The 19,388-nt window shown below is 36.7% G+C and overlaps 1 protein-coding gene across 2 annotated transcripts in view; it reads right to left on the reverse strand.

Annotated features, from left to right (window-relative positions):
• Positions 1-9,686: 9,686 nt before the first annotated feature.
• The window catches only part of AP3S1 (adaptor related protein complex 3 subunit sigma 1), a 30,213-nt gene continuing 20,511 nt past the window's right edge, over positions 9,687-19,388 (reverse strand). Inside the window, exons 6-7 of one of the 2 annotated variants that reach the window (XM_054004416.1) lie at positions 17,151-17,192; positions 10,922-10,992 (exon numbers count right to left, since the gene is read on the reverse strand). In XM_054004416.1, the coding sequence (XP_053860391.1) occupies positions 17,157-17,192 (36 nt within the window). In that variant the 3' untranslated portion in view covers positions 10,922-10,992; positions 17,151-17,156. Of the gene's footprint in view, positions 10,993-17,150; positions 17,193-19,388 lie in introns of both variants that reach the window. The other variant, XM_054004414.1, reaches the window with a different exon arrangement.

The raw sequence follows: 19,388 nt of genomic DNA on the forward strand, positions 1-19,388 counted from the left end.
CAAGAACATTTTCAAACACAACCCAACTTCAAAACACACAATCCAGAGATTTAAGTATACTGGCCTTCACAACCTTTTTTTTTTGTTTTGTTTTGTTTTTTGGGTTTTTTTGTATCTTATTACTTCTTAACTACAGGCATGTGACTTTTTAAGACTGGAAGCGCACCTTAGACAGCTACAACTCCAGTTTCTTGACTGCTTTACTTTTGTACAATTCTATTCAATAGAAAACAGAGGAAAGGGAAGAGTGGCTACCTAAAATAGAAATTTTATGTTGGTATATATGTATTTTTTTTGTGGGAGAAATTTTGTTGTTTTAAAATGCAGAGAAACCATGATACATTAAGTTTAATTATGACTGTTGTGCTTATTCCTTGGTCACTGTGTACACTGTAGAGTCATCTTGACAAAACTGCCATGTAAATAAGGCTATGGTTTATTCATCTTGGACAAAGTACCTTTTACAGTTATAAAAGGAGTTCCAAAAAGTAGTAGAATAATAAATTACTGCACTTTTATCTGTGTATCTCTCTCTCTACCTGCCTATCTCATCTCCCGCTTAAGCCCCGTCCTGCACACTTAGAAATAACTCCTACACAACTTCAATCCCATTTTCCTGCACAAGCATCAACAATAACACCTAGAGCCCTAGCCTTGATTCACATTCCTCTCTCTTCTAGTCCCTCCACCCAAACAATTCCATAACCAGAAAGTAAATGCAGTACCATTTTACTCTTAAGTTTATACTAAAACAATGCACTAATAAAAAACCACAACTTTTACGTGTTCATTCCAAGGCTAAGCAGCTGTACAGCACTCATTTGGACCTGTATACTTTGGTATAAATATGGTAACATAACTAATGCAAATTCTCTATCATGAATAAAACTGATTTTTTATATATAGATATACACACACACACACACTCTTAAGTTTATACTAAAACAATGCACTAATAAAAAACCACAACTTTTACGTGTTCATTCCAAGGCTAAGCAGCTGTACAGCACTCATTTGGACCTGTATACTTTGGTATAAATATGGTAACATAACTAATGCAAATTCTCTATCATGAATAAAACTGATTTTTTATATATAGATATACACACACACACACACACACACGCACATATATATACACACATATATATATGTATGTATATGTATGTATGTATATATTTTATGTTACTGTGTTCACAAAATAGAATCAATGTGGGTTTGGTACTAAGATTTCATTTATGATGGAAAAGTCTGTCCACCTGGAGAAGACATTTCAGAGCCCTCCAAAGACAGAATTTCACCAATATTTCTCCCCAGGGGCTTGATGGGATCCATATTGTTCATTCAGTCAAATGGCTCTGCAGCAAAGCCACAGCCCCTCCTGGTTTTCTCATCTGGCAGTCCTCTAATGAACTTCACCTTTTGCCAGAGTCTTCCAGTGGCATCTTGATTCCTACTCTCCCATCCTACATTTGTGAGTTGTCTTTCTGGGATTTTTTTCTTCAGAAATTTCTACATATGGCTTCTGTGTGCCTGTCCTCCTTCCCATGACTTTTTCCATCACCTCTCTCTCAAATCGCTTTTCCCAAACTGTGTTTAATTTCTTTTATCTTCTTGCAAAGAAACTCCCTTTTCAGATTCCACTCGCATCCCCAAGTTTTCTATTTCTTTCATCTGAATCCATTAAATTAATGCATTTTGTCAAAACCACTCTTGCCTGATGTCAAGCAAGGAAGTTCAGTGGCCTCTCACACAGAAGCACCAGAGTTGCAGTTCTGTCTCCAGCTAGAGTGAGGAGTCTGCAGCTCCCCATGTGTGCTGTACCCAAGTGAATTAGGAGGTCTTCCCACACACAAAGCTGTGAGCCCAAGCTGTCCATCAGATCACCAATAAACCAGTGCTTCACTCAAACTGCCTCCCCAAACCCCTCATCTGCTAAATCAATAAGAAGAGTAATAATAGTAATGATGACAATGATGATTATAATCCTATCTCTACAAAAACTCCAAGTGAGCCTTTTTTTATATGGAAACTCAGAAGCTAAGAAGGGGGAAAGACAACAATTTTGCTAAGGCAAAGAAAACATATGGTGTAATAATTAACTTGGGAACAGAACAAAATTATAATATATTTGCACTGGCTCTGTGCTGAAACCCTGTATGCTAAATAGGTCTTTGGCCATTAAATGTCACCGGAACTCCCAAACATTTGGGACAGTATTTACATGTAACAAACTAAGTAAGTGAAAAGCCACTATCATGTCTTCTGGCAATGGACTATTTTCTTCACTGTTTTTCCTAACTTGAAACACCCTGCATTCAGCCACCCTGCTGCTGTCTAGACACAGCTCTACTTTTGCTGTCCACCCTGGGGTGAACCTGTAGCCTGAAGCCACAGTAGCACATTCTCAGCTCTCTCATACATGCCATGCATTGAAGGGCTCATGGGAGGCTGCAGTTTCCCCATCCCTTCTAGAAGAATCCAGGCTCCCTGCTAACACACCAGATTATCTCCAGCTGATTAAGCTGTTACCAGATGATAAACTGTCTACACCCAGTGAGCTAACACAATGATTGTTCCCCAAAACCACTGGCCTATAAAACTGCACAATGCCCATTGTGTAAGAAGGAGAACTGGAAGTTCACCAGCCCCAGTGCCCTGCCAACTCAGACAGGTCACCTGGAACAGTGGGGTCTACAACCAGCAGGGACCACCAGAGAAACCCCCAGACGAATACATGCATAGCAGGGAGGGGAAATATGTTAATGATTTTGTGGAAATGATTATCATATCTATGTTTATTCTGGGACAATCATTATATGTGTAAAATATAGTATAAAAGCAGAAACAATCCTGTACTCAGCATGCACGGATCTTGGAGGAGCTATGTCCCTGTGCATCCACCCAAATAAAGAATGCCTGCTTCTTAATACTACACTTGTGTTAAAGAGTTTTCATTTTACCCATTTTTTGGCAACAAAGGTAAAATTTAGAGGATCAGCTTGGGAGGAAGTGAGCAAAGCACCTTCGTTTTGAAAACTCACTTAAAACTCTTGCCATCTCCATTAACAATTCTAGCCCTCCCAACATACTCAAACTTTTATTTGGAAATATTTGGATAAAAAATTATGAGGAAGGAATGATGAGTGAGAAGAACAAGGAGAGACAATTGAAAATCCAGAAGTGTGTCCTCCTGCGAACAGGTATGACTGTCACAGCACACACTGAACAGTGAGTGGATGATAGACACCATTACAGTCAAACTCAGAAAAGAATTTCTAAATACAACTCTGAAGTATGAAACAAACTGTAATTTTCACTCTTGATTTTGATCAAAAGTCTCTGTCTTCCTTATACTCTTACAAATAGAAATATCTGAAAACTTGAAAAACATGGATGCCAAGCAAACTTAATGACTCTGGAATGTTATTCATTCTTCTGGGGGGCAGGAGAGAAACTTTTTTAAAAGGAAACATCACTTGGGAATCCTAGTCTTGGCACTGAAATTGACATACACTCTGAAGGAATCCTTTTAGGCTGTCATTTATTTAATAGGTAGCACAGGTAGAAGTGGGCTAGGGGGAAAGGGAGACTGGAGAACTCATCTGTTAATACTACATACCTTGAATATTCACCCCAACAGCAGCCCTATCATTGTTTTGCATCAGCAAGTGCACAAACATGGTGTAAGTACTTTCTTACGTTCACAAATGCTGCTATTACTATGTAGAACTTACTAAGAAACAGCAAGTTTTCCCTTTTCTCTCATTTAAATCCATTTGTTTTCTATTCATCTTTGTTAGTGCTTCCTCATCACTCATGCTGCCTTTAGATAAATGGTTGTCAGAAAAGCAAAATTAGATCAACCAGCAACTGTCAGCTGGTTCAGCAGTTTAAAGCTTGCTGCTTTGTCTTTAGCCAAAAAAGACCTGGGTTTGCAATGGCTATTTTCTCTCCCTCTTTCTCTCTCTCTCTCTCTCTCTCTCTCTTTCTCTCTCTTAACCCAATAAATGATTTCTCAATTACATCACACTTTTGTTCTCAGAGTATAAAATGGCCTCTTTAGCTCCTTCTTCTTTTACAACCTTAATCACACTCATTTTTCTTATAGCTTTTGGGCAGCATCCTTTCCAAGCTGCTCTGCAAACTACCAGTTTCTTATTGCCCAAGCCCTTTCTTTGGTATTTGCCTCCTGGGAAACCTAAGTGAGATTTAGCAAGAAGCCTTTCACCATACATACTTATGAAAGAATGAATTTAAAGTAATGACTTCATGCATGATACAACATCTTATTGACCTACTACCCTCTCACATCGTCTTCCCTCATCCTAGTACTATTCCCTTGGAATTGGTTGGGACAGATTTCATTTTCTTCATAGCAGCATGTATGGTGCTATGTTTTGGATTTGTAACCAACCAGCACAGATAGCACTCCCATTTCAGGTATTGCAGGGTCAAGCAAGGCCTTTTCTGACACCACCCCACTCCAAGCAGGTTGGCAGTGCACAGGAAGCTTGGAGGCGACACAGCTGGGACAGCTGTTAACCTGTGTTGTGCTAATTCACAATACTTGGGTAAATATTTTTGGATAATTATTGGATATTGGATAAGTATATTGGATAAGTACATTACTAAGTATTTTAGTAAACTGAGACCAAACTAAAGGAACATTATAGTGACATTAAACTACTTACATGGGCTGTAACAGATTCGTAAGAACTGAAATTTCCAAGACCAAGGAGGCCCATTTAATAGAGTAATACTTGAAAGCTTTTGCAATTTGTTGCGCTAATGCCATGAGGGAAAGGATGAGCACTATTTCTTACCTTCCTTCTGATTTCCTGTGTGACTTTAAATTGTAAAATACTCTCTCTGCTCCCACCTGCCATTTTTTTCCTGCAGATCATCTCTGTGAAAGTACCTCTTGCTGAAGACCTGGATTAAGCCTTCTGTGTAGCCTCATAGCCCCTAGAACAACTGTAGCACCTCATGAGGCTTCCTCAGACCATCAGTTCTATACTGCAGTCTCAAGTTACCCTCTGGCAAAAGGCTTTCATACTAACTTTCATTCTCCATTCTTTGCCTGCACTATGGTTCCAGCATGAAGGTCCACAGAAGGGCTTGTCTCTAACCAACCTTTACCTGCCCTTGATTTTAAAGTAGCAAGGGAAACCTCAGCCAGGTTGCAGATGTCTGTATTAACATAGTTCTATATAGAAACATATTCACAGAATCACTGAATGGTTGGGATTGAACATTAAACGTCACATAGTTCCAACACCCCTGCCATGGACAGGGACAAATTTCACTAAAGCAGGTTGCTCAGAGCTCTTTCCATCTTGGCATTACACACTTACAGGGGTGGGGCATCCACAACTTCTGTGGGAAACCTGTTTTACTGCATCACCACCCAGACAGTAAAGAATGCTTCCCTAACATGTAAACTCAACTCACTGTCTCTCAGTTTGAATTTATATTTTACATGTTGCCAGCACAATCACATCTTGAATGACTGCTCAACACCTTGAGGAGGGACAGCAGGCAGGATATGCCCTGCTGGACTTGGCTGTAGTACCCATCTTGAAAACACACAAAAGACAGATAAACAGACACAGACAGGGCTCGCTGTGGAAACAGACTTTGTATGAGAGGCAGACAAGCTATGACACATGATATGTCACAGTGTCTCAGGAAAGGAAAGGAATTACGAGTTCTGTTCTATATCCCAAACAGTTCTCACATTAAATAAAACAGGACCTCACTCAGGAATGGGATGGCTGTTTGAATTGTGAAAGATTTTTGCTATTCTGACACGTATCAGCAGAGCAAATTATTGCAGTGACTATTTCAAATGCACAGTCCATTTCAGTTTTGCTTCTCTCTTCTACGACTGCTGGGCCAAACTTATTCAGATGGCCCTTTAGAGGGAAGATGTGGGTGCCACACACTGTGCCTACATCAGTGAAGTTTCTCAGGTGCACACAGAGAGTGCTGGTCACACAGGTATCCTACCATGCACACAGGTCATGCAGTTACCCAGCACACATCCCAACCTGTGACATTCAACTCATGTTCCACAGCAACTCTACTGGCCGAATCCTAACAATCTTATGAGAAGAAGCTCTATGGATTTACTGTGAAAACTAACAAAAAACAAGGAGGCTACAGAGAGGTGTCTATCTAAGCAGCTCACAGCTGTCGTTACAGGCCTGTGCTTATACACAGCTCTGGTAACAAGCTTATAGTCCTGTTCAGAAAGAATCTGGAGGGATTTGCTCCATTCCTCCAGCAGCCCTTCTGGCTGGTTGTACAGCAGAGCCAGCACAGAAAGGGATACCCAAAGTCTGTGTGTGCTGCTGAGGCTCAGAAAAGCCCAACTGGGCAGGAAAGCAGTTGAATATGTCACACAAGTGTGCCTGTCAGTCTGCCTCATGGGATGGATACCGGATCAAATCCAATATCCCTAGGATTCCAATCATGGGTATATTTACTCTGTGCAAAGAGAGGGTGTCTTGACCTGTGGTTGCTTCCAGGTCACACTGCACTCCTACTGTGCCACAAAACCAAAACCAGCACACAAGAGATCTGGCTGCCAAGCTAACATTGAAGACTAACTACCTCTGTGTTCTTGCCCATAGAATGAAAGCAATAACTGAGTATTTTGGGGTAACCACTCAACACCAAAAATTGCAAGGACAGATCATTTTCCTCAATGGAAAAAGATTTATGATTTGTTATGGTAATTGTTAACAGCAAATAACAAAACAGTACTTTTTGTGAAATTAATTGTTCACCTTCAGTCAGGTTTTGGCAGTACTTGGTTGCTTTCCTTGTTTCTCCTAAAAGTTATGAATATTCTGTGCAGAAGTTGAGAAATATATTTTCTGCAAGACCTAGCCTCTGTTTTTCTTTAACAGTTATAAGCAGACAATTCCTTCGGTATGCCCTGCATATGCTATAATTCTGTATCAAGGAGTTTTATGACATAACCCTTAGAACTGTAGCAAGTTCTCATTTGACTACCATAGGCCTAAGTAAAACTCAGGACTAATTTTAGCATTTTTTTGAAATGTGCTGCTAGAAAGAAAAGGTCAAATGAGCTCACAGGAAGGCAGCAGCAATTTGAATTTTTGGCTTGAACTTGTTTCTCCTTGCAACAAATGACACTTTCCTCCACCCATCCATGTCAAGCAGAATGAATCTCAGCAGCAACAGCTGTTAAAGAGGAGGAATTCTGTATACAATTGTAATGTAAAATTTTCCCTTTTCCCTGCAATATATTCAAAACAGTGGTGTCCAGGGAGGAGAGAAGAACACAATGACACAGCATGTTCACTGTCTGTGCTGCCGATACCACAGACAGCATTCTCTGCCAATATGAGATACTTACCTTTTAACAAAAGAAAAGCCAAATGTTTTTTCAGCAGTACTTACTGCCCCTGCCCCAGTGGGAAAACTAGCTGCTCTGTTCCAGGTCTATGGAGGCAGACGATAATGCCCACTCATCCTACTGAAATACTATCCTTTCTGCCCTATTTGTTTAGAAGAATCCATTTTGCAGTTCTAAGAGAGGACTGGAGTTAGGAAAAATGGTTTTCAGTGATTCATTTACACATGCTGGTACCCTTAACAATACCACTTAAAAGGCAGGCCCTATGGATTTGGAGAATGTCAAATTAGTTGCCTGTCTTCTGCAGGTGACGGATGACTCAAGATGACCTTTTCTCCTTTTTAACAATGTGCAAAAGACTTATGTTATATTGACATTCATATACACAAACACCTATATCTGCTAAGGGTAGGTTTTTCTGTTATAAAAGCATTAAAAACATTTCAATTCATAATCAAGAGCTTAATCATTCAGATTCCACATTTTGTTTTCATTTTAAATCCTAAGCAGTGGTTGACAGGAAATTGATGAAATAGGAGAAAGAATTCAAAAGGCACATCATTCTCATGAAGGTGAAGAACAAAAGCAGATCAATATTGTGGCAAGCCTATGAATATCTGAATATGACACAAGGCAAGCCTTAGAAGGTAAAAGATACTATTTCCATAATTTCTATTAAACAAGTATCCCCTATTCCCAGCAGTGTGTAACGACATGGTAAGAGGACAGTACCTCCCCAGGCAAAGTAAAGATATTCCTCTGGCAAAGGGGTGGCAAGCAGACAGGTTCAGCTACCCAACATGGTCATAGCATCAGTGTTTGTTTTAGGGGAAGTGCTACCATTGAGTCTCTTCTATGGATGAGAATTTGTCATTGAAAGGAGTGCAATTTTACTGTGAAAAATCTGATTAAGTGTTTCTTTCCATCTAAAGATCTTCTGAATAAGGAAGCACCGGCTCTGAGCTACAGCCTCACATTAAGTATTTGCTGGCTAGTCACAGAGAAGCTTAATGAAAAGCCTGGTGTCAGTAGAGGAACTGTCCAGAGAAAAAGTCTTTTGGCAGAAGACACATCAGGTCAGAAAAAAGCAGCACAGACAACAGTTATAAAACCCATAAAACTAAACCAACAGAATTTAGAATAGCCATATAATTGTTAAAAACGAAGAACATAGTGAACCTAGATCACTAAAATGAAAGACAGGCTGACCATTGACAGGTAAGAAGTTATCTGAAATATGCTTCATGTCAAGAGGCATCTCAGACATACTTTCTATTGGGTGTTTCATCCAAATAAAGACAGAAAATATTTCTCTGCAAGGAATGAAATTTTTTTTAACTACATAAGCTTACAAATCTGAAAAAAGAAATAGAGGGAAGAAAGTGAGACAAAAATAGAGGACTCAGAAGAATTTCTGAAATTTTGAATTGCTTTAACAAATAGCCCAAAGAACATTCTGTAGGTCAGAGTACCAAATGTTTCAAAATGTCCTATTCCTCCACTGGCAGGAGAAGTAACCATATCATAACAGGGGCAACAATGACGAAAGCTTTCAACATCTTTACTTTCAATGTCACATGTGCCAAGCATTAAGAAGATAAACAAAAGTAGGCAAAAGCAGGTGAAATGGTGAGTTTCAGTTTTGTACTAAGATGTCCAATTCAGGACTACTGAGGAATACCTCACAAGGGTGAGGGGGGGTGGAAATGGCCCCATGTTTTACTCTCTCAATTTATTTGGTCAAAATGATAAAGAGGCACTTAATTAAATTCCATCTGAAATTTTTGGAAGCCTCAAACTAAGAAAGTTCACTTGGAAGAATAAATATTCTTTTCGAGAGCGTGGGAGAGAGCCATTCTGTTTTCAAAAGCATTTTTTAAATGGTGTATATCAGTCGATGTTTACTAAATGTAATACAAAGAATATACATGAAGTTGTTGTTCTCCCCCTACCCCCACCCTAAGAAATACATTAAAATTCCTCGGATCATATCAGATTTTCTATGTCAGAAGTAATTTCTCTTTTTTTCTCTTTCAAATGCTCCCAAACGATGTTAGTTACTGTTGATCAAACAGAAAATGTGATGTGTTTCAGAGCTTATCCTACAGACTATGTCTTAATATTCAACTGAAAGGAATACAATACTGAATTTACATCACATCCAAATTCCTGAAGCAATGCAGGACCTCTCAGACTAGCCCTGAAATGTGTGGTTCTTGATACAGTATTATTGCATTTTCATATACAGTATGAACTAAATACTTCTTTGGAGAAAAAAAAAAAGGCTTTGCAGGAGTTCTTAAATATCCCAATTATATTTTTATTATTCATTAAAACAGACTTGTACATCACACAGAGGTTAAGAGCATGATTATAAAAAACAATCACTATCCCCCTTTTATGTTTTTTAAATCACAGAAGAGTTTAAGAGCTGAGCAACTTACGCAGAGGTGATAGCATTTAGATTTCTCTGAGATCTTGACAATACTATGTGTCTCATAAATCTAATTCTCAAAGTAGAGAATCACAAATGTCATCAGGCACAGAGGCCCTATTAAAGTATCCCCCGTTATCTTTCCAGAGTGCCTTTCTTTATTACATTATTTGATAGACTCTCATGTACAGGTTTGAGCTGCCCAAATATAGTGTCCTCAGCCCATTCTGTGCTTCTCACAACATACGGCAATGACAGGGCCCATTTTCCCCAAAACAAAGTCAGACCATCAGTGAAAGTCTATCAGATTGTATAAGTAGCTACATGTATATGTAAACAAAAGTAATCAGATCTTCGGTAAAGGCAGTTTTTTCCTTCAGTAAAATAATGAATAGCTTTTGTGACAAATGTAAAGAGCCAGTATGTTCAGCACAATACCCCTGTGTAAGCCCTTCAGAGATTAAACTACATCATCAATGCCTGCTACAACAGTATTTATATATAGTCAATTGGCTCCCTGAATAGGAAATAACGTTGTTTATTGCAAACAGTAGACTTCAAAAAACAGGTATTTCAAAGTCCAGTTTGTTATGATTTTATTTAAACAAAACATGAGTTAAAAGTTTTCATGCAGATTTTGCACTTAAGTCTTAAATAATCATGACAAACAGAAGTAGTTAAAGAACACACTAATTGTAGACTTTGGTGAATATACAAAAAACCTCAGCATTATAGGTTATACAAAGCAAAGAACACCTTAAATACTTCCCCAAAATACTGCAGCAGCTGAGACACAGTGATATGCCTTGCAAGGGCATAGGAATGTAATTTAGAAATCACATGGGAACTACCCCTTTCCTTTAATTTCACAAACAAGACAAAAGCAACATTCAACTCCACACTCTGATTTTTCAGATTATGTCTATGCAGTACCTTGAGTTTTATCCAAACAGTAAAAGTTAGACATGTTTATTTACTAAACAATTATGCAATAAATCTCTATTACATTTCTTCCTTGGTATTACCTGGAGTAGCCATGTTATTTAAAAGTGGGCAGGTTTGGTACTTTTATACTGATGTCACCAATATTAATATTTCTTGGGATCTCTGGCAGATTCATATTCTTTACAGCTGAAACAGCCCGGGCTGGAGCTCCTGCTAAACCAGCCTGTATATAAAGCGAGGAAAAATGCAAGTCAGGCAAAGTCAGTTACAAGAAGATTCACCAGAAATCTACACAGACAACTAACTTTTCAAGTATTTCCACGGTTACACAATTAGAAAAACCACATGGTAATTGTGTTTGGAATGAAATGGGTTACTTGGAAATATTAAACCAGAAAGAGAAAACAGTTCACATATTCCTTTTTATATGTAAAACATGTAATGTCAACTGGATGGAAAAGTATGAGAGGAAGGAACAGGAGGCTTATCCAAGCACATGTAATGTGCACATTACAGAACAGACAGTCTCTAGGTGTTGGGTGTCCAGTGTGCTGCCTTTGCTCTTACCTATTCTAAAAGTTCAAGTGGTTCACACTTGACTAGCATTGATTACAGGTTCAGAATAAGTAACCTCAAAGTAACAACGTGCTGAATGTCATTCAAGTCAATGAACAAACACATACAACACGCACACACACACATGTGTTGTGTGTATATATATGCACATACAAAAATACATATATATGTACACACAAAGGTATTCCAAAGTGGCTTAGACTAAGATGAAAACGATAAACACCTTGCATTTGTGGTTGATGAAGAGCATGCAGACTCCAGACAAACTAGAATAACCTGTTGTCCTACAGTAACTAATTTTACACTAACATATCTGCATCCCCTTGAGCATTACATAACAACACAGTTATGCTAAATTAAACTATTAAATTAAATAGCAACTATTTTTTATTAAAGTTCTCTACTGCATGCAGTGTCTTTGCATACAAAACTAGAGCCTTTCTGTATAAACATGCAAGTTTTACAATAGAGAATTACTGACTTCCATTTAGTTATCCTTTTAGTTAAAGTAGCTGCCAAGTTTGCACACTGAAGTATATTATGAAATGCTAACAATTTGCAGCTCAGACACCTGAAGCCATACCAAAAATCATCTTCCCCTATTGCTTCTGAAAACACCTATTCAAAACCTTGCTATTTTAAGGACAAATAAAACAATACTGGTAAGTGTTTCCACTATATTTGAAGTTGTGAAAAAACCATACTATTCATTTTAAGTATGGAAATGTTTCTCCTAAAAGTTTAGATTCTCTATGTTAATTTAGAATCTGCAATGTGGTTTTACTTCAGGCTTCCCACAAAAGTGTAAAAATAATTTTTATTTTTGCAAGGAAGATTTTTGTAAGAAGGGCTCTTATTAGCAGAAAAAGACATCATATTCCAAATTCTCTGAATATATAAAAATAATTAACCTTTACTTTGATGTTTTAAAAGTAAGATTAAAAATATTCACAAACAATAAAAATCAAAGTGATTTTCAGAATGACTAGTTTTAGAGTGTGGCATCTGGCAAGTCCAGTAAAAAGGAACAATCCACAAGAAACAAAGCAAGATGCTAGGAATTGGTTTTAAAAAAGACTAAACCAGTAGAAATGGAAGATCTTTAATTTTAGGTTTGTCAAAGAATGAAGAAACCAGTTCATTTGCATACAAAGTATTTCTGAACAAGAAATACAGCAAAATGAAAGAAGAAAAACCTTGAGAAGGTTGTGTCATATTTGGTTATTAAAAAGTGTTGGTACATGATTACCACTCAAAATATAACCTTTTGAGATTCTTGGTTTTCACTGAAATTCATTGCAAGTGCAGGGTAAAATTACTGAGGCGTACGTACACCTGACTTCCACGGTGTCCACATGGTCTACTGCACAAAAGCAGACAGACACCCCACACACTTGTCAGACAACAACTCTACTTTTTGAAGACTATGAAAAAAAGTATTTTCTCCCTTTTACTACTCTCTTGTAAGAAATAAAGTCAAGTTAACATAAGATTTTCACTTAAAATTCTACCTACTGTTCTTCCTTCTCCCCTTAAAAACATAACCCAAGTCAAAATAAAACCAATTGAAATTTCTGATTCTGAACTAACCCTTTATGTGGAAAGGCTAAAGCATCATAAATCCCTAGATTTTAGTCATGGGATGATTCCCAGAAGAAGAAACAGAGACCAGAAAGCTATAAGTCATCTATTAACAATATCTTCCTTGTCAAACCCTCCTATGTGAAACATGCCAAAGTTGGGAAAAGCATGTGGGGGCAGAGAAGATAGCTCAGAAAACTGCATCTCTGATGTCATCAAATCTGCTCTCATTTTGGCCCTGACATAACCCAAATTATTAGTTCTTAGAAATACAGACTAAGTAAAACTCAAAAGGTGCAAAAAAGTACTTTGAAACTCTCTTTTTCCTTCATTTTCCTTAGGTCATTCACTTCATTCACTACTGTTCTTTCAATAGCAGTATTTTCTTAAAGGGGAAAACCTTTAAGGAAAGGAAATCCAGGAAAACCTGGACCTAACACTAGCAGTATTAAGAAATGAAAGTATCCGAAATCTGCATCCCTGAATCTGCAGTAAGTTAAAGGAGCAGTATTAGGCATTGCAATTTCTTTCTATTTATTAAAAAACAGTGCAGAAGGCATGAAGATGCCCAACCCTGTCCTGTTAGATCTGAGAACTTGGAAATACTAATTTTAAATCAAGAGGTAACTTCCAGTGAGATCTTATTGGATAAAACAGTAAATACTTTTAATCCTCTGAATCCTATTTGCAGTAATGGAAGAAAAATTCACTAAGCAAAATGGGGCAGTGTAAACTGTTTTCCACAGAGAAGATGAAAATACTAATTAAAAGCAATGATTATACAATCTATAACTGAAACAATGGGAAACCAGAAAAATATAGTAAGTAATGGCATGGTAGCACATGGCTGGCAATTCAAAGGAGAGGTGCCTTCTGGGTGACTTGGATGGAGATTCTTTACCCTAATTTAATGGAAGTTATTTATTCTTAATGAACAAATAACATTTTTAGTATAACTGGTTATTATTTTTACCTGCCTTCTACTATCCTCTTTATACAGACTTACAGTCCCTGCCTCCCGCCCCAATGGCATAGGATACAATGGAGACACAATTGAGAATTATTAAAAATACCACAATTGACACGATCGCTGCCCTTCCACCCCCCTACACAGTCATAACTTCCAACAGTCATGTTTCATGAGGACCATTCTGGATCAAGATCAGTGAAGATCCCTGACAAAACTGCTGTGATTGTTAGATTACCTCATTTCTTGACAGTGAGATTATCTTTCACTATCAGATGCTGGAGTAGAGATTTTCAAACTATTACATTCTCTTCTCCTGGAATTCTCTGTATTAAGTGAATTTGTACAATAGTGGATACATAAAATGCATAGTAGAATGCTATTTAGCACAATTAATGTTCACCCTATCAAGCACAATACAGTTACACAGCATTTCTAAGAGAGAGCAAACAGCTCATAAAAAATGTCTAATGGATAAAATGACTGAAAAGCACTTGAACTCCCAAGCTGGATAACAAATACAATTCAAATGATTGTATGTAGTCCTTCCATTTCTTTTACTGGAAGTGAACTGTATTTATAAACACAAAGGTACAACAGGTAAGCACTTTCAGCCCCATGTGCTTTTGAGGCATCTTCTAGAGACACCTGATTAATACAGCTTCCACTGTAACATTGAACTCAACAAACCTGCCTTTGTTATCATGTAATTCAGCAGGTAAGTTGGTGATGTGCAAAGAAAAAACTGCTCCACTTGAAAAAACAAAACATGTAGCAAGCTTCAAACGTGCAGTGAGTGATGAATTGTCTGTCACAGCAAGCAAATGACTGAAGCAAGTGAAACTAAAAATTCTTAAGATATAATTAATGCAATTTCAGAAAGACAGTATGAATTGCATACAGTTGGTATAACAAAAAGCCAATACAACATAGTTTTGCTGCAGCTCCTTTGTACTCTCAATTTCATTTGCTGTTGAAGGATATGCTTTAGTGTTGACAAGCTGCATATTAAAATTTTAGGCCTCATTATTGCAAAAAAACTGCTTGTAAACATGTTCATATACTTTTAAAGAGCAATACCATATAAACAAAAGAAGACCCTATTTCATAGATTGAAATAGACACATTTAATAACAGGATTTTTACTCTACTGGTCCTAATCTACCAAGTAAGAAACTTAAGCTGTCATTAATTTACTTAGGTCATTATTAATCACCATAGGAATCAATTTTCTTTGTTCTTATCATCATCCTTTCTTAGAATGCCCAAATGGTAACTCCATATCAAAGAGATCCCAGCAACCTTGTTTTACTCTAAAAGAAATTCAGACCATTTGGGTAAAGTATTGCACATCACAAACATTGTTAATATGCATATACAAATAAAAATGTTCCAACTGTCATCCCAAATAACTCTACACAGAGCTAGCTAGCACTAAAATAAATATATAAAAAAACACAGCCTACTGGAAAACAAAATAATGAAGGCTAACACTGCAAAATAAGCCACCCTTTTCCAGATACTTCAGAGGTACTAGGACCTCTCTGCTGCTGGTGTTTCATAGCAATGCTTCTTTTCAGAACAAGTATGACTTCAAAGCAGCAGGGATATGAAATCATGAAAGGATGTGATACATAATATAAAGGAATGATCATGTCCCCTGCTCATGAGGTTAAATAAATGAATATAATTAGAGAAAAACCAAAATGAAGTCTGCAAGTATATCAAAATGAGGCCAAACAGATAAGAAGACTTAAGACATACTCTTAGAAATTTTAAGCACTTGAATCACAAAAAGAGTAATGGATGGGAATGATTAATTATTTCTTTGTTTGTTTTTCATTGCCAGACCCAAAAATAAAAACAGAGTATGTGTGAGCAGAACACAGAAAAAGAAAAGTAGCTTTGCACAAAAAGAAAAACAAAACCAAAAAAGAAACCAAACCAAAAATCTGAGATCAAGCTCCCTAGTGCTACCAATGAAATATGGACTGTATGTTACAAGTGCTAGTTAACATCTTAGGCAGATGAAGGTCAAGTCCTTGATTTTCTTCATGTGCTGTAGCATACTTCAAATTTAGGTTAAAATGTCACATGTTACCAGGAACTATTTTTAGCTAATGCTTTTACAATTCAGTGCTACTAAGTCAAATTGTGGAGTGATATTTGTTAAATCTCAAGGGTATTGCAGTACACTATCCTACGAAGATCACATAAAAAGTAAAGAGCAAAGCTATTCATAAATTAAATAAGTTTCAATTGCTGAAGATTCCACCTGTTTAAAATACCTTCAGTTTGAATACACAGAGACTTAAAAAAGTAGAAATTAATTTTCAAGTACTGCCATTAACACTGACTGATCATTCAAACTGTTGAGCTAAATTAAATGTTTCAAACAACAAATAGCAGCTGACATTGACCATAAACTGAACTTCAAACTTACTATTTCCTTCTCTTTTTTCTGTTCTTTGTTAACATTCATGTTCAGGGACTGCAGTTACCAGGGTATCTTAGGGCAAAATCCAGACATTCAGATTATAATGACAGCAAATGTACATCTGAAGCTGAGTACATGCTGACAGCCCTTCTCATTTTATGTTCAACATACTTAAGGTTGGATGATCAACTTTGGAATTGCTACACCATCTTTACAAATTGTACTGATAATTTTATTCTCTCTATACAGATCTATTTCAGTTTGTTGGTTTTGGTGGTGGGATTTTTCATGTTTCATTCACCTGAAGCTTATTCTGAAACTTCTCCTTGCAAGCAGGCAAAAGTTCTTTGTTTTTATCTCAAAATACTAAATGGTGAAGCAAAAGAGTTCATATTACTTATTTTAGATTATCAGGGACAAAATTCACCCAACAAAGAAGTTATTTGTATTATGTCATCATATCTTGTTATCTGTGTGTTCATTTTTATTGACATTAATTTCACAGCATTTTGTGGCGAATATTTACACAAGTTCATAGCCCTTTGTTTCTTAACAATAATATAAAGAAAAGTTAAATTCTAAAATGCAGAAAGAGAAATAAAAAAAAAAATGATGTCAATGAAAAGCTAGTAAAATACACTATAGCCAATAAAAAGATGAGGGAACTACAAGAAACTAGCACAAAAAGTAGGCTACAAGGACTAGTATGGGTATTTTTACACATAATTTTTGAGTCTGGCCTACGTAATTTATTGCCTTTGACATCATTTTGCTTTCCCTTTTTGTTAAAAGTACATTTTTTTCTAAAAGTCAGCAATACCTTTTTCTACCTGTCCTGTCTGGGAGACTGAAAGATAAAGGTCTGTAAGAGAGAAGAATGGAAAGAGCCAGAAAAGATCAGGAGGTTCAGAAAAAATGAGGCCGAGCTTAAAAATCTAAATCATACGCAGTTGAACACTCCAAATAGAGAAGAGGTAGCCCAGGTTTACCTACAGTACTTCCAGAAGCTCAGAATAAAATCCCAATGACCCCTCTCCCAAATTCCCTCCCTTTATCACAATGATTCTTTGGCTTTAGGATTGACCAGAAACCCATTCACAGATTAACACTAAACTCAAAGGCAGGGAAATGCATATAAGACAACATTTCTCAGGGTACAAATAGTTTCTTTTATAGCCCATCCAAACAATATTAGCTGAATCGCAAATCAAAGCTAGGGACTCCCTTATATTGGTTTAATTAATCTCTGTTGAAAATATTCAAAAATTACTCAAGCTGGTAACTTTGCTCAAATATATGTGAATTTAATAAATACATTCAGTCTTTTTCACTAAAGTCTAACTGAAAGCCTGTTTAGAAACCTAGTACACAACTAAACAAATACCTGATATTAAATAGCTATATTTTGTGCACTACTGAAAGCCAGATGGGCACAATAAAAACTGGAGTATTTCAGAAAATGTAACCCAGTTACAGCTTTATTAGTTTCATCATTTCAGCTATAAAAGAAAAGGCAATTTAACCTTAAAATAGCTGCTGTGTAAATGCAGGAGGTATGATGGTGGTCTAAGAGCCAAAGGGACTAAAGCAACAGTGCTGTGGGGCACAGGTGGCACTCCTCTAAACTATGGACTACATCAATACTAATTTCTAAATTTTATTTTTTTTAATTAAAGAAAAAGAAGAAGATTCACTAGTTTTGATTTCTTAGTGACCAGCATTCAAAATTTATAAAGTTATTACTTATTTTGATTGACATGGAGTTGCTTGTGTCTTGAAAATATGTGTTCAGGAAAGACATACTTGAAGATTTAAAATCTTGATCAAAAATACAAAAGGAAAAGAAATAGCAATCAGGAATTTTCTGTGGATATACATGAAACAAATGATTAAGGATCTAAGGAAATAATTATCAGGTATTGTGATGTATCTCAGCATTACAGTAACTGTTAAATTTGAAAAGAAATAGTCACTGAACTAAGGAAAAAGAAAGTATTTGTGGTGAGCAGATTATGTAATGTTCTGTTTCATCCCAGTCACCAAGTGTTTTTTATTTACCACTGCTACTTCTTTACCTTCTATAATTCATTGCTGAGTGTAAAGGAGCAAGTTCCTCTTGCTTTGTATATACTTCAAGTCATATGTGGGTTTTTTTTCAGATCATCTGTCTACTTTTATACTAAAAGCTCTTAAAAGAAAGAATGACTTGTGGATGAATAATGGAAGACAGCAAGTATTGCAGCTGGCAGCACTGAATCGATGTGTTTCAGAAGACTAGTCAGAGACTGGTCTACTGTTGATTTGGTAACAAAATTTACAGAATTAAATGCTTTCAGATAGAAGCAATATCACAGCTGCTGAGCAAGTTCAGCTTTTGGGAACACAGCTACTTTTTTATCAAATAAGGAAAAATGTATGTATACAGAAGTTATTCAAATATATAAAAAATTATGAGAATAACTCCAAATATTAATCTCTGTGATCACGGTTTCATTCTGAGTGTGAGAAAAACATTAAAATGAACACACTGGATATGCTCAAAATCTACTATAGAATCCTTTCAGTTGCATATTGCTATGTACTGTGTCATATCATACCTAGCTTTTTCTTGTTTTTCACATGTTGTCCTGTTCTTGGATATAGTTTGGAAGTTGTGCAAAACAAATAATTAAAGGTATTAAAAAAACCTGAGGTGGCACAGCTTGAGACTGCAGAATCAGAAGAACAGAATACATTGTACCACAAAAAAAAAGCTGAAAAATTAATTTTTCTCTTTACTGCACTTCAGTTAGAACTAAGAAGTTCTTTGGGTCCTCTCCTAAAATGCCATTTAGTTCATATTTATGCCACCTCGAAGATTTCAGTCTGCTCAGCTGATTTCAACTTTAGAAAGTCTTCAATTCAAGCAAAGGCTTGTTTAGAAACTTGGATATTACTGCTTTGGTGAATTCCTCTGTGGAATTACTCTCATCATTTAGAATCCAGGACAGACTTAGCAAAGATGTATCAGCAGCATTTTGGCTTACAAGGCACATATGGTGACGTTAATGGGACAGTA

The sequence above is a fragment of the Vidua macroura genome, chromosome Z (genome assembly GCF_024509145.1).
Source record: "Vidua macroura isolate BioBank_ID:100142 chromosome Z, ASM2450914v1, whole genome shotgun sequence".
NCBI lineage: Eukaryota > Metazoa > Chordata > Aves > Passeriformes > Viduidae > Vidua > Vidua macroura.